Here is a 26,139-nt window from a genome sequence, read left to right on the forward strand (position 1 = left end):
ATTTGGAGATTATCTGTGGGTTTCAATGTCAAGATCATGTCTGACACTAAACAACTGAGAAGTTGTTCTGTAAAATACCAAGGCAATTATAGGCTCAATACATCAATTTTTCTCTTTCAACCACCCCTCTTTCTAAGTCTTGTTAAGATGTTTCCTGGGTTGATAAAATAGGAACATACTTACCTCATAAAGTTGAAAGTTGAGTTTAACCTCCCCTTTAGTTCCTATTGCATGTTTTTGATTTAAGCATCCAGGTCAGGAAACTACCCCTTCCAAGGGAATAAAACCCTGCTTATGATTCTAAGTAATGTGTGTAATGCTTGAAATTATATCAGAAAAGAAGGCCTCATTGCACCATTTTACTTTGAAGCAGATCTTTGATGCATCGAATAGTCTGTGTATTGCAAAGAAAACAGAAACTCTCCATTGCTCTAGTTTCTCCTGTGAGTACCTGGTTTGTCCTTCATCCTGACCAATTACCCAAGTTGTTTCTTGCTTCCTGATAATTCTTGCCACTTGTTAGGAATGGCGGTTCTGGATGACTAACCTCCCCATATCTTCTGCCTACCTTGCCTACCACTCTTTGTTCACCTGGCAAGTTAGTCTGTGCTAACCTGTCATCTTCACCTCTCCCCCAGGGATGGGGTGGGATCCCAACTGTTATTGGTAGACAATTCAAGTGGCCAGTGGGATTGGGTAGGGATATCAGGAGGCTGACAGATTCAGGAACACCACAGAAGAGACTTAGTTTTGCCATACAGGCTCTTCCCAGGGTATGAGCAAATGAGCAGCTGCACATCTGATTTCTGGATGTCAATGTCACTTGTTTGGAGTGGAGTATTTATGCACTTACTGGTCTGTTTTAGAGCATCTGTGTTTTAACTATCTTTTAAAAATAGGTTTCTGCTACTAGGTTTACATTCCTTGAAAAGACAGAGAGTGCTCTGAGCATTTGTTATTTCATTTTCTACTTTACCATCTTAATAGATCCTGGCTCCTAGCAAGTGTTTATTGTTTGCTGACCAAATGTGTAAGGAATGATAACTAGATAAATAAATAATTTAAAAAGCCAGCTTTTTGGAAATGTTTTCCTTGTGTGGTAATTTTAATTAAGCATGTTAGTCTTTCTTTGCATGAAATGTTGGGTAAATACTCCCAGTTTTAATGAATTAATTGAACCCAGTTTCATATATGGCACATTTTCTATAAACTTTTTTGTTTGTTTGTTTGAGATGGTGTCTTGCTCTGTCACACAGGCTAGAGTGCAGTGGCATGATCGAGGTTCACTACAATCTCTGCCTCTCAGGTTCAAGCGATTCTTCTGCCTCAGCCTCCTGGATAGTTGGGATTACAGTTGCACTCCACCTGGCTAATTTTTATATTTTTAGTAGAGATGGGGTTTTATGATGTTGGCCAGGCTGGTCTTGAATCCAGCCTCTATAAATTTTTTTTGTTTGATTTTTTAGATGAAGTTTTGCTCTTGTTGCCCAGGTTGGAGTGCAATGGTGCCATCTCAGCTCACCACAACCTCCGCCTCCCAGGTTCAAGCAATTCTCCTGCCTCAGCCTCCCAAGTAGCTGGGATTACAGGCATGCAGCACCACACCCAGCTAGTTTTGTATTTTTAGTAGAGACAAGGTTTCTCCATGTTGGTCAGGCTGGTCTCAAACTCCTGACCTCAGGTGATCCACCTGCCTTGGCCTCCCAATGTGCTGGGATTACAGGCGTGAGCCACCGCGCCGGGCCAGCCTCTATAATTTTTACTCTGAAGAATTTCAGGTAGTCAAGAGTGTTTATCCAAATGCTGAGGAAAAGGACTGCAGACTAGAAGCCAGATTTGTTGGCTCAAGTAAATTAGGATGAGTGATGTTATAAGAAACCAGTTGGGAAACCAAGTGGAGAGAGTTCCTCACCAAAAGGGTTATTCATACCAGAAGGGCCAGATGACGGAGCATGGTGGCATGCACAATTTCTGCTGAAAGGTTACTAAGGATATCAAAGACACAGGTGTGGCTTGCAAAAAGCCAACAATCCAATTAGGATCCAACCTTTTAGCTTGTTGGTTTCATATTTTTGTTAGAGAAATCAACTGTTCTCTCTGAGGGACTAATTCTGTTACTAAGAAACTGTTCATTGTAATTTGCTATGAAGAGCTATAAGAATTTGAAATTTTTAATGCCTGCTTAAAAGAAAGTATTTTTCTTCCTTTCCTCATCTTTCAGATTGAAATAGAGTCGATTATGTTTTGCTAGAATGAAGCCTGTTCTGTATCTTTGGCTCATGGTATGGATGTTAGTTTTCTGCTGTTCAAAATTCACACAGCTCATCCTTCTGAAGTCTTGAAGAGGAGATGTTACCTAATTCAATCGTCTACACAAGACAGGGACCCAGAACTGGAAGGACAGGCCTTAAGGGGGTGGGAGAGAACTAGTGTCTCTCATGGGCCTTGCTTTTTGGGCTTTGATCAGTTTAGACCAGTGAGGTTCTACTGATGCCTTATATTGAGATGTGAAGCATGTTGCAAATCATTTGTCCTTTGAAGTTTACAATTAAGGAGTAATGAAAGCCACACTGAGTCATTTCCATTTGTATTCTAGCCTGTGATGGAGACAGCAGGCACCTAATGTAGCAGGTGCTGAGTCAAGCATGGATACAGCGCCTCTCAGGTGTGCTGCAACAGAGGAAAGGGTCTGACGTCTGGTCTAGCTATGCTTGAGGGACTCCTGGGTGGCTGGGGAAAGATAGCCTGTGTCTTTCATGTCAGCAAGCCAGGGGCTGGGCACTAAGCTCCTACCATAAATCAGAATATCTTTTATTTCCCTTTTGCTATCCCCAGGCTTTAGCGAAGTTTACCCAAGTTTTCTAGCTTTGTCCTAAGAGTGCTAAGGGGCATTAGGGACAAGGCCTGGACTTGATGCTTTGGCTGTAACACTAGAGAGGGAAGGGGATCAGTCTAATGATAGCCACGGTGCCTTCTGAGATGTCCCTAAGGGAAAGGTGACAGAGAACAGAAATTGGGGTTATTATCTATAGAACACATCCTCCCTTGACAACTTTAAAGATGACGGGTCTCACTGTGGCTCCCTGTAGAGATGTTACCTAGCTTTGTGCCTTGGTGAGGCTTTTAAATTCTGTCACTGGGTGTATGGCCTCAGAGTATCTACAGAGATCACAGGTTCATAACTAGCCCCTCTTAGGTTCAGAGATGTGTCAGCCACTTCTAGCTTTTGAGACTTCTAGCATGATCGTGGTTTAAAAACTGTTTTGCAGACATGAAACAGGACACAGAGAAAAGCTGAATGCTCTTCTAGCTTCTTATGAACACATCCATTATTGAAGTGAATCTGGCTTTGTGTACAGTTGTCACCATTAATATTAAACCAGGTGAGACTGTGCAAATGTTGAAAATCGCATAATTGTCAAAATTTGAGGTCCACACGTCTTGCAGCCTCAGTCAATGTCTTCTTATACCATGTCTGAGAGTCTTTGTTCACTACCCAGCACCAAGGACAGCTTTAGGACACCTGGCAGATTCCTGATGGCCAGGATGGTATGAACAACTAGTCTGGCTTCCCAAATGGCTGATTCAGTTATATGATAGTTTATCATGAAACAAAGCATAATCCAAAGCAATTGCTTTGATGCAAAATTTCACCTCTTTCATGAGTAGAATTTGTTTTGGTTCTCTAGCTGTGAATATGTCAATATGACAAGGCATGTATTTAACCTGAAGTGAAAAATTTAGAACATTATCTGGCAGATCCAGATTCCCAAACCCGACATTTTTGATGTGGTCAAATCTTTGGAGCTCCAGGTTGTATAAGACAATGATACCTCCTCCCCAGTTTATGCCTTTCTTTGCATAATGTTTCAAATAAGAAAAAAATTATTTTTCTGTATCCTTAATATCTTCTGGAATCCCACAGTTTGACACTGGGAAATTGATTTTTCCCCTCACATAGCTGTGAGCATCTTTAAAAATCTATTTTTTAATACATTGTTCACTTCTGGAAAAATCCCGATTAAAAGCAGGCAAGATGGTAACCAAATATTTAAGAATATGCAAAAACAGCACTTTCACTTCCTCTCAGCAGTGCCAATACTTCTCAGGGCATACCCACCCTAATTGCATTTTAGCTCTGGAATCAGAGACAAAATTGATAAAAATAGACATGAGTGATTCTGTTCCTTATGAAATAAGACAAATTATGCTTTGGGAGAAAATCATTTGCTATAAAGTATAAAATGTTTTAATATTTATATCTTATAATAAAACCATGACATGTTTATAAACACTCTATCAGGCATTTTTACAATGGGGCCACCCACCGCTGACAACTAGAAACACAATAAATATGCACAGACACACTGAGTATGAAATATACATCTTGATTTTATAATCTTGTGTGCTTTATTTTTTACACAAATGGAATGGAAGTGTTGAATATTTACACTTAACAGGAGTGTAAGCTGTGCAGTGTCTCTGTAAACTCCAGCCTAGGCAAGGAGTATTCCCACCTCCCTCCCATCCTGCGCTACAGCTCGATGGAGAAACATCCTGTCAGAGAGAAGCACAAAACTGTCATATTGAAAGGATCTAACGGGTACAGCCTGGTGCACTCAGAAGTTAAGAAACACTTAGGAAACACAAACTCAAAAAGGAGAGAAGAAAAGTCTGCCATCCCATTGGGAGTCAACCTTGCCACTTGGTTGTCTGTCCTCATGAGTTGCTAGGGAGATACTGTACTCTTTAGATGATCTTTGTCTAAATTGTCCGCCTGTCTTAGCTTTGTCCTCAGCTGTTACAAGAAACTGCACAGCTGTACAAGAAATGATTTCCAAAGCACAGGTTTCAGTGAGGAAGGATATTTACAGACTTGAGTGTGTGTGTGGGTTTCCAACCACAGTCATTCATACTCAATGTAACGTGTGTACATGGTATACATACCATATATACCATACATACACAGAAGTAAAATGTATATCACAGAATTCTGTAGGGAGTCCCCTGGCAAGTCAGCTGTCACAGGAGGTACTCCACATGCTTCAAGGGAATTGATCTTTTTCTCTCTAGGAGTGACAAATTAATGTGATCAACTTAGGAATTAGCCTGAGTCCTTGGCTTAAATATATTTGTAGGAATTTAGGCAGGACCAAGACAGGAAAGAAGAGATTTCATTTCACCAGCAAGTCCATTCAGTCTCACCAGAGCAATCACCAGCTGAAAAGCAGAGGGGGCTTCACATAAAAATGGGAAAAAGAAAGCTTATGAATGGGAAAAAAATGTCTCTCTCCAAACCAAGGTGATGGCATGGCTTCAATGAGGAGGAAGAGGTTTGCTATCAGAATAATTGGGGCCAGAGTCTGCCTTTATTGAAAGAAAATGTCCTCAGAGCCATGCGGTAGTGCTGGGAGTGGGCTCGCTTAGGAGCAGTGTTCAGGCAGAGGCACTCAGGCGCCGGCAGGGCCCACAGCACATGCATCATCGCTGCCAGGGCAACGGTGCAGGCTGGCTCCGGGAGGCACGCTGGAGCAGGCTCCAGGTCAGGGCCTCACGCTCAGCTTTACTTTCTGGGCTGAGTAGGTGAAACGGCGACCTAAAGTATTTGTGTCATTAGTCCAGTGCATGGACTTGCTGTCTGAATCAGCCATGAGCCCTTTAGAGACAGAAAAATCAATACAGGGATGTACGGGAGAAGATGATCAGAGATTTGAGGAGAGGAGAAAGGACAGAAAAGGAATAAGAAGGGCAGAGAAACAGACTAAAGGAGAGGTGGACAAAAAGAGAAAGGGAATAGAGAAGGATTATAGGAGAAAGTCAACAACTCAGAGATGGTGGGAAGGAGGAATAGGAAAAGGAGAGGAACAAAAAAAAAAAAAAAAAAAGAGAGATGGAATTAGTCGGAAATAGAAGGGGGAGGAGAGTAAGGAAAAGAATGAGAAAAAAAGTAGAGTCTCGAGCCAGAGGTTGGAGAGTTCTTTCCTGGCTCAGAGTCCTGAAGGGCCGGCAGTAGGATCTAAGACAGCGCACAGAGGCACCCGAGTGCAGCTTTGTGAAAACAGGCTCTTTAAGCAGACAGAGCCAACCCAAGAATTTGGGGCTGGGAAAAAAGGCCTGCAAATAAATAGCCAAGAAATCCCGCAAAAGGCCTGCAAATAAATGGCCGACAATTCTGTGGGAGGAGAGCAAAAAACAAATGCCTCTGCACTTAGCTGACAAATGGAATTTTGATTTTGGTAAAGCTGAGACCCCTGTGGTGCTACACATTGTACCAGAGCATGAAAAATAGCACCAGTTACACGATCTGGCACTTTTCTGAAAGGGCCCAGCATGTGTGAAGGTGACATTGCACCCCCAGCAAGCCTTCAGGTTGGAGAGAGCTCTGGACAAAGTTTGCAGTGTTAGCACCAGTCTGGCCCCAGGCTCCGAGTGCATTTGCACCAGATGTAATCTGGGTAACTTTCATACCATTTCCATACAAGTCATCAGATTTGCTGCAAAATACACCAGTTCATTGGAGCCATAGAGACATCAACATTGGGAAGTGCAAGACAACACAACAAATGGAGGTGTAAATTCTATTGGAAAAGACCCTCTCACCAATTTGCTTGGTGATTCTTCAAGCAAATATATATGTATCTATATATTTATATAAATCTACATAAAAAAATCAGTGCAAATGCCAATTCTAATCTGAAAGCATCTACACTAGGAAAATAAATAGTTACATTACTACAAATGACCAAGGGTTGGTGGTTCAATTTGATTGTACTTAGCCACAGCAATACTAGTAAATGGAAAGCACATCACACGACCCACGAAAACATCTACTCATTAATGACAGTCTTTTAAATAAATGGTTGCATGCTCAGTTGAGAAACCAAAGAAGTTATCGTGGTGGCCTAAAAATAGAGCTGGGATCAGGAATGGCATTCTGGTGTCAGAAAACTTCTGGGAGCAATATTGATGAAAGTAGGCCTTGACCTGAAACTGGCGAATTGCAGACATGGACATATCTTTAACATTTTGAGCAATCTAAGGAAGTCTCTGGAAATTTAACTTTCATGAGAGGGAAAATGCATTGCTAGCCCTTCCATTGGCAAAGGAGGCCTCAGGACTATGGGAAGATGCATAATTTTACATTTCTGTTTTGTTTTGGTGACTGTAGCCAGGCAGACAATGATGTTTAGTGTAAGATGAACAATGCCTGTTTTTGGAAAGAGACTCATTCTAAGCTCCGATGTTCTTACTGTGAAGAAGCCCCATCACTCTGATGGCTCTATCTCTTGCTCTCCTACCCAGCCTACATGCTGGTTTGCTGCACAGTGTGGCAGAATCCCTGCCAGGTCTGGATGTACCCCAGAAATAAGGCGATGGGGCTTAGTCTGGGCATGCACAGAACCCAGAGTAGAGTGGTTATTATCACTGAAAAGTCTCTCCCTAAACACCATGGGCAAAAGCAATGCTGATGTCGCCATCCACTCTAAAGTGGGAAACCAACTCTTCTAGTTCAGTTTATAGGCTTTGGGAGGTTTCTTTTTTAAAATCATCGTTATTATAATTGTTAAAAAATAAACTTGGTCCAGGTGCAGCTCCAAGAAAGGCAGTTCAGTTGGTTGAGCTCAAAGTCATTAATTGTCTTTCCTTGTGACTCTATCTCTTTGCTCTGTACATAGAAACAAAAAAGTCTGCACCCCCTCACCCCCAACCAGACACTTCTCTTCTCTCTCTTCCTCAAAGAAATAGTGCATCTAGGAACAGATCTCTCATTGGCTCTAATACCATCTCTGGATGTTACAAAACTCTCAGTTACTCTGTAAAACAAAAAGGTACTAATCCTAATTACTCATTGTTGGCCAAAATGCTAAATGGTCCTTTAAGAATTGTATGTCAGTAACTAGGAACAAAGTTATTCAACTATTTGCATGGCAGGCTCAGGTTATTTAACTAGAGAAAAGCAAAAACTTCCCTTTAGATCATTTGCCTAAGTTTGTCTCTGAAAAGCCATCAGCATAAAAAAATGCATTAACCAAATGTCTTCCAAAAATATCCATGAGGGCAACTCATTAAGGGATGTGCTGCATGAGAGTGTATCACTAATGTGGAAGGGAGGTAAGTGAGGAAGAAGTCTTTGTCAGACTTAAAAGGAACTCAGATGCTCTTAACGGATCATTGGCAACAAAAGGGAGAGTGCAACTTTCAGGTCTTGAATTTGATCATCTGCTGATGTTGCATACATTTAGTCTTTCAATATTAGTCTTTACAAAATATTTCACAAAACTTTTTTAACCTATAGAAATTTGTTTCTATACATTTAATATATTTTTATTGTATAAATTATTCTCATCTTTAGTGCCTTCTTTCAGTTTATAAACGGCAAAATAGGCAATCAACACTCATAAAGCTAATCCCAGGTGGAATCCCCTCCTGTCAGTGAGGTTAGTCCTCCATACACTTGCAAATTTTATGAAATTCTTGTCTTTGCAGATGCCAGTCAAAAAACTACACACTTATCCTTCCCTGATAGTATGTCGTCTCCAAAGGGATTCCTTTCTTTTTTCCTTCTTTCTTTCATTTGCTTGTTAAGAAATCAAAAGATGTGCATAGTTATAAAATTCAAAGTGTACCAGTTACAGATGTGGGTAATGGGAAGGTTGATGAGGTTCGAGTGCTGGCAATTTTTCTTTAAAGCAAAAGACACAGAGAGCTCTGCAGCTAAATCAGCTCTGGACATCTGCTGGGGTGAGGAGGCTCTCATCTCATCTCTTGGGCAGAAAGCCCGTCAGAGGTTCATCCCTACACCTGGCACTTTGAGCAAACCAAAGCCTTCCTTCATACTGCAATGTCTTTTCTGTCCCACCCTTTGGCCCCTCTGTTTCCTTCATGGCTTCATACAGTTTGTGTTGTACATTCATAAGAATTCACATTGACTGCAAAAACATAAATGCAACAAAAACATAAAAGCCTCCAAGTAGTATGTTATATATATTTTGTTCTTCTAAATGCTCTTCTGTCGTTGTCAGAGGCGCAGTAGCTAATTTATAACTTTTCCTTTGAGGGAATCCAGATGAAAGGCCCAGATTGCTCTTCAATAACAAGCTTGCATTGGTTATATATATCTTCTAAAGTATCTCCTTGGACAATAGCTGTAACAAAAGCAAACACACCCAGAATTAGAAATAATTTCCTGGATGGTGAAGAACAATCATCACTTACACATTGGAGGCTCAAATCAGTAGCAGATGACTCATCAGGAAGCTTCATATCATTTTTCATTAGTAAGAAGAAGCAGAAAATTCATATAAGCAAAGTTACATTCATGATTTTAAGAAATGCTTTCAATGGATATCCTGGATCAGTAACAAATGCTTCACAGTCTTTGCACTTTCTACATGTCTGTCTGTAGTACTGGACAATTTATCACTCATCTATTTAACCAATATTTTATGGGTGCCTACTCTGAGCCAGGCACTGAGCTGGGCAATGATCAATTTTCAGACTGAGAGCTCCCTATTTAGAAAAGAAAACTGGCCTTACAGTCTGTATATTTACTTATTTTGGCAGCAGCAGAAATTCAGATATTGTAGACACCGAGGAAATAATGAAGATTTTAGAGGGAAGTTTAGTTAGCCTCCCAACCCTCAAAGCCCTTAATAGGAAAACCCATTAATTCCCCAAATCTCTGGTAACTTGAGATTTTTACCATACAGGGCTATTCATATTGAGAATACCATAAGTCCACTATTTATAAGAAACATAAATAGGAAGAAATATAAACAAACTGCTCAGTTGTTCTCATTTGAACAAAAGTTATCTTGTAGAAAGATTTCCAAAACACATCAGTATTATCCATATGACACTAGGTCTTAAAAATAAATTACTACTGAAAGATGATTTAGATATTTAAAAACAATCCTCAGAATATATTATTGTATTGTATACAAAATATAAACCACTGTCAAAATGTACACTTTTGTTTCTCCTACCTGGATGTTCTTTTAGGATGAAACACAGCTCGTATCTTGGTTCTTGACAGATTACTTAATATTACCTGATTCAAGATATTTACAAACTGCTAAGACACTGACACTTTCTATATTCTGAATAAGGTAAAAAATAAAACATCTAACTTCACATATGGTAATCCAGGAAGAAAGTTCTTGGGTTTCTTTTTTTGAGACAGAATTTCACCCTTGTTGCCCAGGCTGGAGTGCAGTAGCACGATCTCGGCTCACTGCGACCTCCACCTCCTGGGTTCAAGTGATTCTCCTGTCTCAGCCTCCCTAGTAGCTGGGATTACAGGTGCCTGCCACCACACCCAGCTAATTTTTTGTATTTTTAGTAGAGACGGGGGTTTCACTATGTTGGCCAGGCTGGTCTCGAACTCCTGACCTCAGGTGATCCACCCACCTCAGCCTCCCAAAGTGCTGGGATTAGAGGCATAAGCCCAGCTCGAAAGTTCTTGTTTTTAAACCTCCGGGAACCAGGTGTAAGGCAAATTTCACAAAGTCTGTTTACTCAGTGTTCTATGAAAGCATATAGGAATACAGAACTCAGAACTCAGGCTCTCCAGGAGAAGAAAACCTCTATTCCCCTTCATGTTTCCAAGGAAACATTTAAAAAGAAAAAAAAAAGCAGTTTTGGTTGAGACTTGACACAGTGAACTGAAACATGAGGAAGTTTTAAGCATCTTGTTCAGGTGCTGCTGATAGGGACACTGATGAAAGCTCATGGAGCTGGGGACAGACGCCTCCAGGCTTCTTCTCAAGAGTAACTGCTTTGGACACTGACCATTTTGAGCCCTAAAATTTTGTTTTTCAAGTTTTCTGATGATATCAGGGAGATAGTTTAATGAGGTAGCAATGCCTCAAATCCTTTTCATGGTAGGAGATAGCTCAGGGGTATCTCCTGCCCATGGTTTTGGGTAGGGCTGGTGGGAACCTAGAAGCTGGCTGCAGCTGAACTCTCAGGAGAACCCAGGGTTTTACATCAAAATGGGTGAAGCAGAGGGATACTCCTTGTATATGAAACAGATATTAGGGATTCTCAACAGGAAGGTTTTAGGGCACAAGTACACCAGGCCCAGAGCCCTCTCTATGCCAAATGTCAGACAATTTATCCCCTTTCTCACACTACCAGGGTAAAAGTGAACTTACCTGTAAAATATTCTCCAAATTCTTGTTCTAGCTTAATTGCTCGATCATAGGTTTTCTTGGCTTGTTCCTCTGTTAGACGCTTATTCATCTCCCTGGGAAAATGAGGGTTTGTATTAGAACATAAAGGGAATATTCCAAATCCTAAAAAATTAAAATGTATGGCAAAAATAAATCCTGCAGAAAACATAGTGTAATCTTAGCAACAGGTTTTTAGTCTTCATTCAGGACTCCTCTGTGCTGGAATAATTTCAGCAACAAGGACTCCCGGCCAGAAAGCTCATTCTCTCAAAGGGCAGTCTCTTGGTCCCACATTGGATTGAAGCCAAATATGTCTCCTATGATTTGTAGTCACTGGTCCCTGTTCTGCAAGTACCTAATATCCTCCATGGTAGGCCCTAGGATATTTAAGTAAAGTGCTTAAGTGTGTCTTGAGGCTTCTACTTCTTCAGAATAAACTGTCCTATTGCTTCATCTATCCCCTCATTGGATGTGATTTCTAAATCTGAACTTTCCTGGCCACCCTTTCTTGGAGTTTGTTCTAGTGTATCTCAGACTCTCTGAAATGTGAGAGTAGAATGGTAGTTATCAGAGACTGGGAAGGGAAGGCAGGAGGGGAGATGAAGAGAAGCTGGTTAAGGGGTATAAAATGCAGTTATAGGAATATTTCAAAATAGCTAGAAGAGAAGAACTGTAATGTTCCCAAAACATTTCTGGTGATGGATATTCCAGTTACCCTGATTTGATCATTACACATTGTATACAGGTATTAAAATATGACATATACTCCAAAAATTTGTACAACTATTACATATAAATTTTTTTTAAAAGGCTCAAGGATAAATCAAGGTGGGAGAGAAATGAAAAATTCTTGAATTCTCTCTAAAACCTAATCTATTGATTCTTAACTACTGGCAGCTTTATCTTTCCAGGTCTTCCAGGTGTTAAAAAAAAACATGTCCTGCCAAATGCAATTTGGTTGGCTGATCAGGATGCATCACAGGTGCATGTAGAATTTCTGAAATCATTACCGTCTTGCATGCTGCTTAGGAAGCCAGAGATCTGGGTCTGGAACATCTGGCCTTAGTCAATTCCTTTCGAGAGCAAGTAACAGAGGCAAGAAGGGATGTGCTTAAGGCTGTGTATTTAACGAAGAGTAATCTGGGGTAAGAACTCAAGGTTTTGGTTTTTTAAACCAATTTTCAGTTAGACTTCCTATTATACCAAGACTTGATATCTTTCAAAAGAGGCTATTTGGAAAAAAAAAAAAGCAATATATTGACATTAGACATTAATGGCTGAAATACAAAGTAGTGAGAATTTCCTGAACTCTTGTTGCTAAACTCATCTTGTCCTGAGGGGTGTTACATATAATTTCTCTTCCAAACAGTCTCAGCCGTACATGCTGTAAATGGATGTTACTCGTGGGTGGAGAAGATGCTGGGCTAAACCAAGGGACACTCTTCAGAGAAAGATAAATATTTGCTCCAGATGTCAAGAAATCAGGTGGGCCAGGCACAGTGGTTCACGTCTGTAATCCCAACACCTTGGGAGGCTGAGGCAGGTGGATCACTTGTGCTCAGGAGTTCAAGACCAGCCTGGGCAACAGGGTGAAACCCTGTCCCCACAAAAAAAATACAAACATTAGCTGGGCATGGTGGCACATACCTTTAGTCCCAGCTACTTGGGAGGCTGAGGTGGGAACACGGCTTGAGCCCACGAGGTCATGACTGCAGTGAACCATGATGGCACCACTACACTCCAGCTTGGGCTGGACAGAGCAAGACCCTGTCTCAAAGAAAGAAATCACATAGTTCTGGATCATCTTCGACCTGCCTTCCAAGAATTCTGTCTTCTCTGAATTCCCTTTTTACTGATTACAGCAATGACTTAGTTTAGGTTTTTATTCTCTGACCTGTGAATTTATTTTGTCTCCTTGACTGATCAGTAATTCTTTGAGGGCGAAGACCATGGCTTGTTTGTCAGCATGTGGCATGGAGACTGATTCAACATTTATTTGTTGAATGAATAGATGAGTAAATGAATGAATGAATGAACAAATGGGGAGCTAGATAAACATAATTATAAGATAGTTGAAGACAGAAGTAAACACAGAGCATCATGGGAGCAGGAAGGTAAAAGCAGATTGGAAGTGGCAGGGTGAAGGGACATTGCCACATGGAAAGGGAACAGAAGTCAGATGGTGGCACAATATAAAAAGAACATCCCTTTCATACACATCCTTGATTTTATGCTCCTCTGAAGAGTCAGCTATGTATGTGCTAATAAGCTCTGTGATTTGATGTGGATGATGCACTTGAGAAATAATGTGTGTGATGATGTATCAATGTGTAAATGTGACAGCTGTCATGCTTTTGTTCCGGCTGACCTAGCATTCACTCCTCTCTGGGGAATGGGCAATTCATGGCAGCTTTGCTCCTGGAGTAAAAGCCTTGGAAAAGAGTGAACTGTAAAGTAAACATCCAACCTTTAGTACGTAGATTGCATTGGTCTGAATGTCACCATCACTGCACTTGAGACCCATGAATATGGCTGCAGCAAATTATGTCAGATTCACTGTCCTTATTGTGAAGTCCAGCCTTTAGTACATTTAACTTTCCTTGGTGATAAGTGGCTGTGACAGTGCCCTAAGGCATAACTAAAATAAGTCATCTCATAGTTGTGGAAGGCAGTAGACCTTCTCCTATGGAGTGCCAGATGGGACTGTCTCCTAATATCGCACCAGACCAAATGTGCCACTGCTGTCGTTCCCCCAGGCCTCATTCCCCTGGGAAGCCATTTATCCCACTGAGTGTTTACAATATGAAGATTTATTTTTCTATTTCTGAAACAGGCCTTTAAGATGGCTGTTCCCAGGAAGCAAGGACTATTTTTCTTCTCATTAATGTTAGCATTACTTATATTTATGAGGCTCTTGACAGATTATAAATCAATTTTACATCATGAAATTTGTACTTGCTTAATTCACTTTGTGCAATGCCCGACATAGTATCCTATACAAGGAGAAATTTAATACATGCTATTGGGGATGATAATATTAAGAATCATTATTTTATCATTAGTACATATTTTTCCATGTGCCAGCCATGGGAAAAACTCTTTATATTATAATTTAATACCTAAATTCATAGGGCTGAAGGTACTGTCAGTGACCTCCCGATCTTACTTTTTTTATCCTGGTAAGAATCCTTGTCCATTTTTTATATATGGGACTATATTCTGCTTTCAAGATACATCTCTGGCTATTTCCCCAGAGCTCAACTATGTATTTAACTTAATTCTCTCAGGCTGCCACTCCAGCTGCTGCAGTTTGCTTTGCTTCTTCATCTTCAGAGGAGACACAGAACAGTTAGTTAACATCCTCTGTAAGCAATTGCTTTCACCACTGGGATTAAATAATTTCTGTTTCTTCAGTCCTTCCATAAACATTGTTTTCCAGTACTCTGTGGTTCACTCCTGACCCCTGTCAAACACTATGGTCTTGAGGCCCAGATGAAGGCAAAATTTGATCAAGGCCCTCATGACAGACACATTGGCATTATCTCTTGCACTGTCATGGAAGAGGTACTGTTTATGTGTTTTATAATGATAAAATAGTTTTATTCCTTTATAATGAAGTAATTTTATATCTTTTACAATAATAATAGGTATTATTTATTGAGTACTTACCATATGCCAAAGAGTACATGAACAGCTTTACTAAATTCCTAATCTTGTTATTTAGCCTTTATACTAGCTCTATGAGGTATTTATTAGTATGCTTCCTTTCGAGGTGAGGAGCTAAATCTTAGAAAGGTCAAGCAATTTGCCCAAGGTTACTTAACTGATCAGTGGCAAAGCAAAGAACCAAATCTTGCCTGATCAATTTTCAGGTCCCTGCTGGTAGCCCCTTTTCTGGTTACCTCTATCTACTGTAGCTTCACCTTTGTGAATGGGAGTTGCCTATACTGACTTTACAGTCAGATCGTGAATGTCTGCCCACTTTGTTTAATGATTCTTGAAAGAAGTTATTTCACAAGTCCTTTGGAGGGGAAAAAAAAAGAAAAAACCCTGAGTGCACAGGTATGAAGCTACTGGTTTAAGTTACAGATGTTTTACTGCCACACCACTAAGAAAACTCTATTAAGAACGATGTTCTATGTATGTAAAGTTTTAATTAAGGAACATTAGAATTCTATTAGAGAACCAAGGAAAATGCCAATGAAAAAAGTCTCAAACGTTGTCTGCTCTCTCTATAAAAAATCTACACATTTAAAAAGATTTACTTATAGACCTGCCTCAGAAGTATGAGACAATTAAAAAATGATTGCTTCCTATCATTTGGAAAACAAAAGCAAACCAAAAACCCAAATCAAGCCAAGCTATCCTCAAAACAACAACAACAAAACCTCAAAAACTAACAAAGAAAACAATCCGTGAAGTAAAACAATAAAAATCAGGAAACATTATTGAAGATGTTTTAAGGAATTACTATTATTGTTAAAATGAGGGATGTGAAAAAAAGAAACCACTGACATTATGTTTCTAGTTGTTTAAAAGAACTTTGATATATCTTCAAAAAAAGAGAATGCTGAAAAATCAACAATGGCATTTCCCATTTGTAAGCATTCCCAGCAAAATCCTGTTAGTAATTTGCAGTATAATACAGAACAGGGAGTCAGTTGGATGAAGGCCTCCAGTGCCCTCTACTCACATAAGAGGTTCCAGAGACCTGGGTTTTATGAAGATGGCAATGGGATAGAGCTGGGCAACTTGTAACCGCTTGATAGCATTTCCTGATACATCAAGTATACAGTGTTTGCCCTGGTAGAAAGAGAAGAAAAATATGAAGTTAATATAGGAAGCATGGCCATAATCCAACAAAAGGAAACTAATGTATGTAGGTTTTAGAGGAAGGTAGGGGATGCTGGATTTCTAAAGTCAGAAAAAGATCACTGCAAAGAGTAAATAAAAATCGATATATAGGGTCATCATTGAGTGTTTACAATAACTAATACTAACTAGCCCCTTAAAAAGTGTCTGCTACTGGACTGGACATTTTACATATGTTCTCTCAGTTAAATACCTGATGTAACACACAAAGATGACATGCAGCCGTATGTTATGTGACTGAGTCTATTCTCATGAAGTTTAAAAACCATCTCTGAACACAATTGTCAGAAGAAATTCCCAAATCTCTGAGGTAGGTATTATCAGCTGCATTTTACAGAAGACTCACACTAACTAACTTGCCCAATAGTTTAGTGCTAGGAGCATGCAAACCCAAGTCTGGAGCACTAACAGAATTGTTGGTTGGAAAAAACAGACACCTCATTTTCTCACCCTGCCCAACATTCAGTGTGGAAGATTGAGAATAATGTGAATTTTTCCAAGTACTTGTACATATCCTGTCTGCAAGGTACTCAGTCTAGTGGAGGGCAGACACAAAAATGGTTAACTTAAACATATGGTTGGCTGGGTGCAGTGGCTCATGCCTGTAATCCTAGCACTCTGGGAGGCCGAGGCGGGTGGATCACCTGAGATCAGGAGTTCGAGACCAGCCTGACCAAAATGGTGAGACCCTGTCTCCGCTAAAAATACAAAAAGTTCACCATGCGTGGTGGTGGGCACCTGTAATCCCAGCTACTTGAGAGGCTGAGGCAGGAGAATCACTTGAACCCAGGAGGTGGAGGTTGCAGTGAGCTGAGACCGTGCTATTGCATTCCAGCCTGGGCAATAAGAGTGACATGCCATCTCAAAAAAAAAAAAGTATATGTGTATATATATATATATATATATATATATATATATATATATATATATACACACACACACACACACACACACATATATATAATTAAAACATATATATATATAAATTAAATGCTGGTTAAATGCCAAGAGAGAAAGGCTTGCATGAGGTATGTAAATTTCTTGTTTGTTAACAAATAAAAATGCTATTACATTATAGCACACCTCATTTAACTTGGCTTCCACCACAATGAGTGCTCAGAGCAAGCAGCTGCTTTATAAAGCATTTCTGGATATGCAGATACATTTGCCACATCATATTCTACCTCCTGGAGAGAAATGTCCTCATTACCCTGAGGCTAGAATAACTTTATGCAAGAAGAGAAAAAAGGCACTTTATGCAGATAGGAACATTACTAAATCAATAATAAGGGCTAAAATCTCATCTATAATGTTCACATGAAAATGAATACAGTCCAGTGAATACTTGAAGTCTTCTTATCTGAGAAACCCACTAAGATGGTTCAAGCCGTTATTACTTAGGTAATAGATTTCAAGTTTTCTATCTGTGAAGTGCAGCAGCCACATAACATGTATAAATGCTGGTTGATTATTCACCAGTCAGAACATTTCAAGTTAACAACATGAACAAAGAGGAAAATAGGTGCAATTATCCAGGACAGTTTGACTAGAACCAGTATTCGTTTAGTTGATAGAACTGAACTTTTGAGAGGGAGGAAAATAGATGCAACTTCTTAGTGTATTCTTAGATAGACATCAAAATTACTTAATTCTTTAGCGGTACATTGGGAAAGGTCATGGCAAATCAAATCAACCCAACAAATATCTTCTCCTATGATACTGGTTCTCTGTGTTCACAGGAAATAGGATCCCTCTGTAGGCAGATTGTATAGCCACACCCAGGTGCCTTCCTATCCTACCCTCTCTTGAACATTCTTCTCTTTTCCATGCCCCTGAAGTTACCAGCAAAAAGATAATAGCAGCGTCTACACCTCCTCTGAGCTAGAACTTCTGCGAGCAAAAGGCTGGGCAGCCCTTCTCATCTATCTTCTCTTCTACCATGAGGATGTCAAGTTTTCAGAGAGAGAAAAAAAAATAACTTCCTCTAACAAAATAATTCAGGAATGCTATCCCCTTGGTTTACAACGAAAGTAGTAAACCTGCCTTAATAAAATCAAGGTTGTGTACTGGGGCCTCAGATAGTGAGTCAAAGACAAAGCCCCCTTCCTACTTTTTCGAAGTCAGTGAGAATACTTTATTGAAATTAGAACAAAGATTAATGACATTGCTCTAAGGTGATTCTCTGCTTGGATGTCTTAAATTATTAAATCAAAATTTACAATTGCAATCAAGAAAGAGTAATGACCAAAAAAAAAAAAAAAAAAATGCAGTTTGCAACCTAGAAAGCTTCTTCAGGGGAGGTGTAAGAAGATTGGTGAACATACTCTTTCTGCTACAAATCTCACAGACTGCACACTGGTTCCATATAAATTGTCATTGTACTGGCCGGCTTCTATAAACTTGTGCTCTTGGATATCTTTCTCCATTTGTTCTCTGGAAATGACAAAGTGATAGTCTCTGCCATCCACCTCGTAGTCTCGCTTTGGCCTCGTAGTATCTTTATAAAACAAAAAATGATAAAATTAAGGTGCATTTATACCCATAAACTTGCTTTACACCTATATTCTCCACCACATCCTCAACATTGATATGTAGAAATATGTAGTATGAAGAACTATGACATAGTAACAGGTACTAGTCTTACCCTCCCACCATAAGCAACTAAAAAACTGGACAAAATATATGAAACAATTGTTTTCAGATATCAGACAACAGGAAGTACAGGGCTGTAATCTTTGAGAAAACAGAAACATATGAGAGAGCATTCACCCCACCTCTCTGCCTAGAGGCCATTTCCAAATGGAGAGTTTAGATATCACATGGTGCTAGAAGACACTGGAGTTGAGTCAGAACCCATGGAGATCCCAGAAAGGCCACATTTTAAAAGGTTACTCTAGACTTACTCTACACCCATCTTCACAAAGTCTAAAATCATGTCACAAATGGAAGAAGCTGCTGTGTCAGTAAATTATCACCTGTCAGAACAAAAACTTAACATTCTATAAAGGACCATAAAATTCAGACTCTCAACATATATAAAATAAGATAATCACAGTTAGATAGGACTAAAAATCAGCAACTCTAACCATTTCACCTAAATTTTTTGGTAAGAGAAGGGGAAAGCAATCTAGCAATATGAATAAAAGCTGTTAAAATATTTTAAATCTTTGACTCACTTATTTTTTCCTAGAAATATGTTTTTAAAAATGATCAAAACTTCAGATACAGATTTATCCTTAAAGATATTCATTATATTATTTTATAATTAATAATTATAACACAATTACGATGACACTTTTGTCACAATTCATAATAGTGAAAAATAGGGAAAAACCAAAATGTTCATAAAGAATGATTAATTGGGATATAATAATCATTTGAAATAGTTATATAAAATTTTAAATAAGCAAAAAAACCATCACAGAGAAAAAATGCATGCATAGAAAGAATAGATGGAAATGTACAAAAATATTAACAATGATGTTCTCTGGGTATTGTGTGGGATTTTGTATACTTCTAATTTTCTCGTTTAACTTCCTTTTTAGTGTTTTCGAAGTTTTGTACAATGAACATGTACTGACTATCACAAAATGGTTCTATTAATTCAAAAAAGAATATGCAAGGTGAAAGGGAAAGCAGAAAGAATGCTTAAGTACTTTCTGTTTTCTTTCTCTCAAAAGTGGAGGAGCAAGCTGGAAGCTTGCTATAAACGACCTGGAGTTTCATTTGCTCCTTCCTGTCTGAAGACTTTCTCAGGATATGTTCTATGGCAGGATCTCTTCCCAGAGCCCTTGCTGGGAATTGTTTCATGAGATACAGCAATCATCCTAGTCTTTTGGCCATGTACTGGACACATACAATTCCTGCTATTCTTAAGTATCTCATGTAAAATTTGCAGTACTGGAATGTTAGAGACACTTGAAAGCATCAGGCTTAAAACACACAGAATGGAAGAGAAATATTTGTTGGTATCAGATGTAAGAGCTCCATTATCTAATAAATTAAAATTTCCTGATGGACCTGTCTACATACGTAGAAGGTCTGCATGCATTTCTGTTTGACAGAGTCGGGGTGTAGATGGGGTGAATGAGTGGAGAAAGTATGGTAGGGGTGGGGAGGGGAAGAGGCAGAGCAGTTAGAATCTAATAAGGCTACAATCAGAGGGACCAGAAGTCTGATGATTATCTATAATGAGAAGAAAGTAGTTTAAAGTCTGTAATGGCCTAGAGGTCAAATTGAAGTGTTACACATTTTCTCGTCTTCACCCTCCCTAAACCTGGGACTGCCAACATGGGAAAGCCTATTGGGTTTTGGGATTGACATATGGCCCTAAGTCATCCTGAGAGGATTTTAATATATGGCTTTGTTTCCGATCTCTTCCATCCTATAAAAAATAATGTTTCAGTGGCATTTCGATCAATCTATAAAAACATACTGATGCCTATCATAAATCCTGTGCTGTTTTAAATGGTTGGGGGCCACAAAAATTCATCCTGCCTTTTAAGGGGCTACAATCAGTTTAGAGAAAACATTATTATTTTTATTAAATACAGAATGACACACGGCAGCATAAATGAAAAGTGTTAGGCAAATAAATAAGGCACTCAGCTAATCGGAAATGGTTGGTATTTGAATTACTGGAGAGACTACTGGAGGAATGGAATTACATTTTACCATCTCATAAAGAAATCCAAGCTCTTTTTTTTTTTTTTCCTAGAGGAAAGAAAAATGACACTTACGAGGCACACAGGAGCCAAATTTATCAGGGAATTCAGATATCAAGTCGTCATTGATCCGATCCTTCATGGGCCCCAGGATAATCACTGGCCGGGTATAGTTTACTGCAGAATGGGAAAGGAAGATTTAGGTAAAGAGAAAGACTTGGAAACAACTGCAAAACTGTCCTGCAAGGGTGATTCTTAATTGCCAGACAGTAAGAGATGCTAAGGGCATTACTTCACTGGATAAATTACTCATACAGCCTTGCATAGGGAAATTGATGTTTAACACTCAGGAGGTTGGCAGTGCCTACTTTCTGGAATCTACTAGCAGGGAAAGGCAACTGCAGTATCTGTCGATGAAAAGAAACATTTGGAGGAGTTTTGCTTACTCTCTGGCTCTGCCTACATAATGTCAAAACAACTGAATTTAGTCAACTGAGTGGGAGAAAAAAGAATCCAAACCAGCTGTTCGGCTATTGTTTAGATATGACTATAAAAAGTAATTGTTAGTAGTAATAACATCTTATGTTTTCATGATTTCTTTTCCCCAGATCAAAATACTCTCTATACTTTGCTACGGTTTCTAGATTTCCTTGTATCTGGGATTAGAAGGAACCTGAGAGTTCATTGGGTACAAGTCCCCATCTGATGCTTGAATTCTCTCTGCAGTATCCTTGTCAGTAGCAATTAGCCTCTGTATAAATGCCTCCAGGAAAAAGCAGCAGCTTACAGATAGCCTATATCTTAGGCAGATCTGCTAGAAAGTCCTTCTCAATACTGAGCTGACATCAGTCTCTCAGGAGACTTTGTTCACCAGTCTCGTAGCTAGTGCTCTTTAGGTAATTTGAATGTGTTCCTTCCCATTGAGGACCACTCATCTGGAGGGCTGCATCCTTCTCTTAGGTGCTATTAGTGCCCATACTCAGCAGGAAGTTGTCTGTTTGGTGATAGAGTCAAAGAGAGAGAAAGTGAGAGAGAGCGTAAGAGTAAGGTATGGTCTCAAGACAACAGAGCATTAAGCCGAGTTTATTCTCCTTAGTCCTTCACTCTTTCCCTCCTTCAATGATGTCACTTCTTATGGCCCAGAAATTAGGAATGAAAGCGTGCTGGGAAACTTACTTTCCTGCCTTGTAACAGGCTCATAGGAAAGAATGAGGTCTTCTTGTCCTCCTGAGAAGAGAAGGAAAGAAAACCACAGTGAACTAACAATCAGTCATATATTACAGAGACAAGCCCTGCTCTGAAACACAGGAAACAGACACAGCTCAGGGTTAATTCTCCTTGCTCTTTCTCCTTGAACCATTCAAAAATAACTTCATCCTCATAAAACTCTTTAGCACCATTTTAGTATCAGATTTTCACAGTCATAACTCTAAGTAATAACTGGTTGCTAGCTATTTGCTGCAGGGCAATGACCTGTGAGACTTCTTTCTGTCTGGCATTGAGAATGGAATGCCATGGCCTCTACACCAAGCATTACTACTTAAAAGGAAGCCATTTAGTTCAAGGAAAGGGTCCAATTCAATAGATGGCTGCTACATAATCGAATTGCTGTACCTTTTATTTCATCTTCTATTTTATTTCCCCAAGAAGCACACTGTTCAAAAGCAAGTATACGCTTATTTCATTTATGATATAAAAACTTCATCAGGACACTCAGGGTTTTACTCTAATGTTAATTCGTCAGGAAAATGCTGTGGGTCAATTAATGAAGATCAAAAATTGAGGTGTGTCCTACATCATTGGTTATAATTGCTGCTAAACTGTGCCTTGAAACTTCAGATAGAGAACTAAGGAAGACACAGTAGTAAAATGTCAGCCCCTCCAATGTCATTTGCTACAAGCCTTCTGACTCAGGGTGGACCTCAAGTCAACAAATAACCATAGAAAGTAAATTGGTTTTTGCCATTTATTTTTTCAATCATCTATTTTATACAATTGATGAATTAATTGGTCAGAGGATTAGCTCAATTTCAGCTGCAAACCTGGAAGTGTCTGCATTTTTTTTTGCATTGACTAACCTTTGGAGCAGCAATAGGTTAGGGCTGTTGAAAAGAACTTTCTGTCTACTAGAAGAAATAGTGGAGCAGAAGTAGAATATGAGGTAACTTCTGAAACCAAAGGGCAATTCACCTTTGCTGTATATCCTCACCACCCACCCCTGAAGCACATTCATAGTCTATCAATGCCAGGTTTTCCTCCTTCAGTAGCCACAGCACCACAGAAAGAGAGGTAGTTTCATAAGAAGAGTTAATATGATCGACTGTTTTGATAATGAGACTGATTTGGGGAAATTGAGCAATATGTGGGTATAGCTGCGAAGTCAGATGACTTCCTTGGAGGCTGGGTAGCTGGAATGGGATGGGGATAGGAGTGTCTTACTTTTTCAAGTGTTAGAAATGGCCTCAGGCTGAAATCATATCTTATCTCAGTCCCAAGGAGGGCTTGGGCTCAGAATGGCGCCACCATGCCAAGCTACTTCTTAAGGGTACAGAGAATGGACCTTGATGCTCCTCCTAAGTGGTATGTACCCATGGCCACCCCAGAAGTGTTCAGGGGACTCTGCCACATTGGTCAGGGGTTTGGTCAGTGAGGAGTCAGATTCACTATTTTTTGTACTCAGGAAAAGAATGATTCCCTTTGAATAAACTACAGAAATGTACAGAGCCTAGGCCAAAAAACATGAAGGTGATTGATTACTAACCCCCAGTTATCTAAAGCCTGAGTGATGTAGAGGGTATACGCATTCAAAGTTTTAGTTTAGTATTATTTCATCAGGAAAATGCTGTGGGTCAATTAAAGAAGTGTAAAAATTCTTGGGGAGAAAGTATAGTTTTAATGATAGAAGCATGGTAGACTAACATTGCAATTTTAGACTATAACTTTACAGGGGAAATCTTCAACAATTAATGTGCAAGGGAAGAATTCTGACCATGGGATAACAAAAGCTTTAAATGTCAGGTAACTCTTGGACCTCCTTTTTAGGCTGGGAGTTTCATAAAGGCGAGAACTGAGTTTTATTCATCACCATGTCTCCAGTGCCCCACTGAGTAAAGAAAGATGTCAACAAATTTGCATTCTGATTTCAGTCATGGGAAACAGGATGAGTGATGAGGCCAACGGTAGGTTCTATTTTGTGTTTCTGTCAATATGGTCATTTAACTTTGGAAAGCATGGTTTTCTCTAAATAAATAGAGCACATCACGTTCCCATAAAAATCTCTTCCCAATGGCTTTGCAAATCATTGACCGTTCTAAAGGCAAATCTTTAATAAGCTATTTGATGTCAGTGTGTATGATTGCGATTCAGAAAACTAGGGCAAAGCATAGCTTTGATTAATTTTGTTCAAGAGTTCTCTATCTCTGTCTATCCATCACTTCTTAGTTTACTTTTGTATGAAAGGCACTGGTTCTGGTTTAGAGCAGTAGTGTTGGTAGACAGCAATGGCAGCATCCCTTATGTCCGGGCCACCCCAATTCTCAAGACCTAGTGGCAATCAGGTACTGTGTAATACCCAGGAAGCCTGTGAGGAAACCCATGGAGGTGGGCATGACATAATTGCTGTGAATTCGGCATCTTAAACTAATTTTTACTTCCATGTCCAAGAATGAAAAGCCCTATGGGTAATGGGGAAGAGACAGAGGGAAAGAGAAAAAGCCACTGTGATGAAGGAGAGAAAATTCATGTCTTTGTGGCACTTTGCAGGCCTTGAGGGGCTTTCATACCCACTAGCTTTTATGTCTCACAGGCATTGCTTGAGGTAGGTACTCTGATGATCCCCATTTTACAGATGAAAAAGCTGAGGCTCAGAGATGTTAATGAGCCCTGATTCCTCAGCTAGTAAGTAGTGGAGTCAAGATTTAATACTGCACCTTTTTCAACTCTTGTGGAGTATATTTGCACTGTCTTGAAACAGTGAGAGAAGCAGAATTCTCTGTGGGGCAGGGTGGGTGGGTGTTGAGGTAAAGCTTACAAATGAAGAAAAAATTGAAGAGAGAGATAGGGGCTGAAATCAGGTCGGGGTTATTAAGAGGCCATCAGATACTCTGCCTCTAAACACAAGTTCTCTCTCTTTTCTTTTCTCTCTTCTTTTTTTCTTTTCTTTTATTTTCTTTTCTCTCTCTCTCTCTCTCTCTCTTTCTTTCTTTTTCTTTTGCTGTTGTGTCATCCCCATAAAATAGTCATCCTTAAGAGTTTTTCTATGTTCTGCTCAGGAGGGGTTGGCACTTCAAAATAACAGCTGACAAAAAGGTACAAACTATTTCTTGGTTTTGTTTTGGCAACTGTATGGCTGAAAGTGGGAGAGCAGCACAGAGCTGTGTGTGGATGTCAGCAGCTGCCAGAGACTTGGCAGAAGGTTTTGTCACAGTCGCCACAAAACACTATGTGTTTAAACTGGAAGCCAGTCACAATGAGAGACCCTAGTAACCTTTTTGCTAGAGAAAAGCAAATTGCCGTTCTTTAGGAATTCCTGGAAACTAGAAAACAGAGATGATGGAGTTGAAGACCAGTGGCAGTACATTTAGTGCTCAAAATTTAGTTTTTAGTGCCTGCATATGATGATTTTTAAGAACTAATTAGGTTCTTAGAGTCATAGAATGCTAGTGCTAAGAAAGGGCTTAGGGTTCATGTGCTTCATAGATGGCAAGTACATACCACACACTATTACTCTCTGTGACCTTGACAGGCATCACAAACTGATCATTGCCGGGATTACTGCTGAGCCTCAACATGGCCTTAGAATACTTTTCATTACAACTCTTCAGGCAGCTACTGCCAATTGGTTCGAGTTTGAACCTTGATTAAAATTTATTTGTCATTTCTATTCTAATTCAAGCTACTCATTTTACATAGGAGAGAACTGATTCTCAAAGACTTTAAGTAATTTAAGGTCATATAGAAAATTCATGGCAAATTGTCTCCATAGGATGTTCAGAAGATGAACTTAATATACGTACAGTCCTTAAAATCAGACTTGGTGCATAATGTTATATAAATGTTGTTGTTTGTATTAACTTTATAGGTAGTATGAAATGGTTGAAAGTTACTAGGTAAAATGTCAGGCTTGGATTACAAACTACAGGGAAGAGTGAAAAATGAATGGGATTCAGAATTAAGAGGTCTTGGTTGGATTTACAGTGCCACTACTTTAATAAGGCAGGCAGTCTCTTGGAGCTTCGGCTTCCTCATATGGAAATGGGGCTATTAATGTAAAACATGTCTAATAAATAGTTTTGTTGCAGAAATTAAATGAGATAATAGATGTAATAAAAAACTGCTTTATAAAGACTAAAGGAGTAAAGACATCTAAGGGCAATAGTTGAGAATAATAGAGTAAGGTGAAGAATATGCACCATTTTGACTGACTCCAG

General features: G+C 39.4%; 1 protein-coding gene, 1 long non-coding RNA gene and 1 pseudogene across 39 annotated transcripts in view; 1 reads left to right on the forward strand and 2 right to left on the reverse strand.

Annotated features, from left to right (window-relative positions):
• Positions 1 to 26,139, forward strand: part of LOC107967372 (uncharacterized) — a 283,858-nt gene that overhangs the window by 161,911 nt on the left and 95,808 nt on the right. The window lies entirely within an intron of this gene.
• On the reverse strand, positions 4,382 to 6,435 carry LOC104001273 (uncharacterized; annotated as a pseudogene).
• DLG2 (discs large MAGUK scaffold protein 2) overlaps positions 4,382 to 26,139 on the reverse strand; it is a 2,168,441-nt gene continuing 2,146,683 nt past the window's right edge. For 20 of the 38 annotated variants that reach the window (XM_063783333.1, XM_063783326.1, XM_063783323.1 and 17 more), the window contains 6 exons: positions 21,887 to 21,937; positions 20,786 to 20,887; positions 18,371 to 18,543; positions 15,868 to 15,977; positions 11,157 to 11,248; positions 7,449 to 9,146 (listed from right to left, as the gene is read on the reverse strand). In XM_063783333.1, the coding sequence (XP_063639403.1) occupies positions 9,040 to 9,146; positions 11,157 to 11,248; positions 15,868 to 15,977; positions 18,371 to 18,543; positions 20,786 to 20,887; positions 21,887 to 21,937 (635 nt within the window). In that variant the 3' untranslated portion in view covers positions 7,449 to 9,039. Of the gene's footprint in view, positions 9,147 to 11,156; positions 11,249 to 15,867; positions 15,978 to 18,370; positions 18,544 to 20,785; positions 20,888 to 21,886; positions 21,938 to 26,139 lie in introns of all 38 variants that reach the window. The other 18 variants (XM_063783330.1, XM_063783332.1, XM_063783324.1 and 15 more) reach the window with 1 other exon arrangement.

Source organism: Pan troglodytes, chromosome 9 (assembly GCF_028858775.2).
Source record: "Pan troglodytes isolate AG18354 chromosome 9, NHGRI_mPanTro3-v2.0_pri, whole genome shotgun sequence".
Taxonomy (NCBI): domain Eukaryota; kingdom Metazoa; phylum Chordata; class Mammalia; order Primates; family Hominidae; genus Pan; species Pan troglodytes.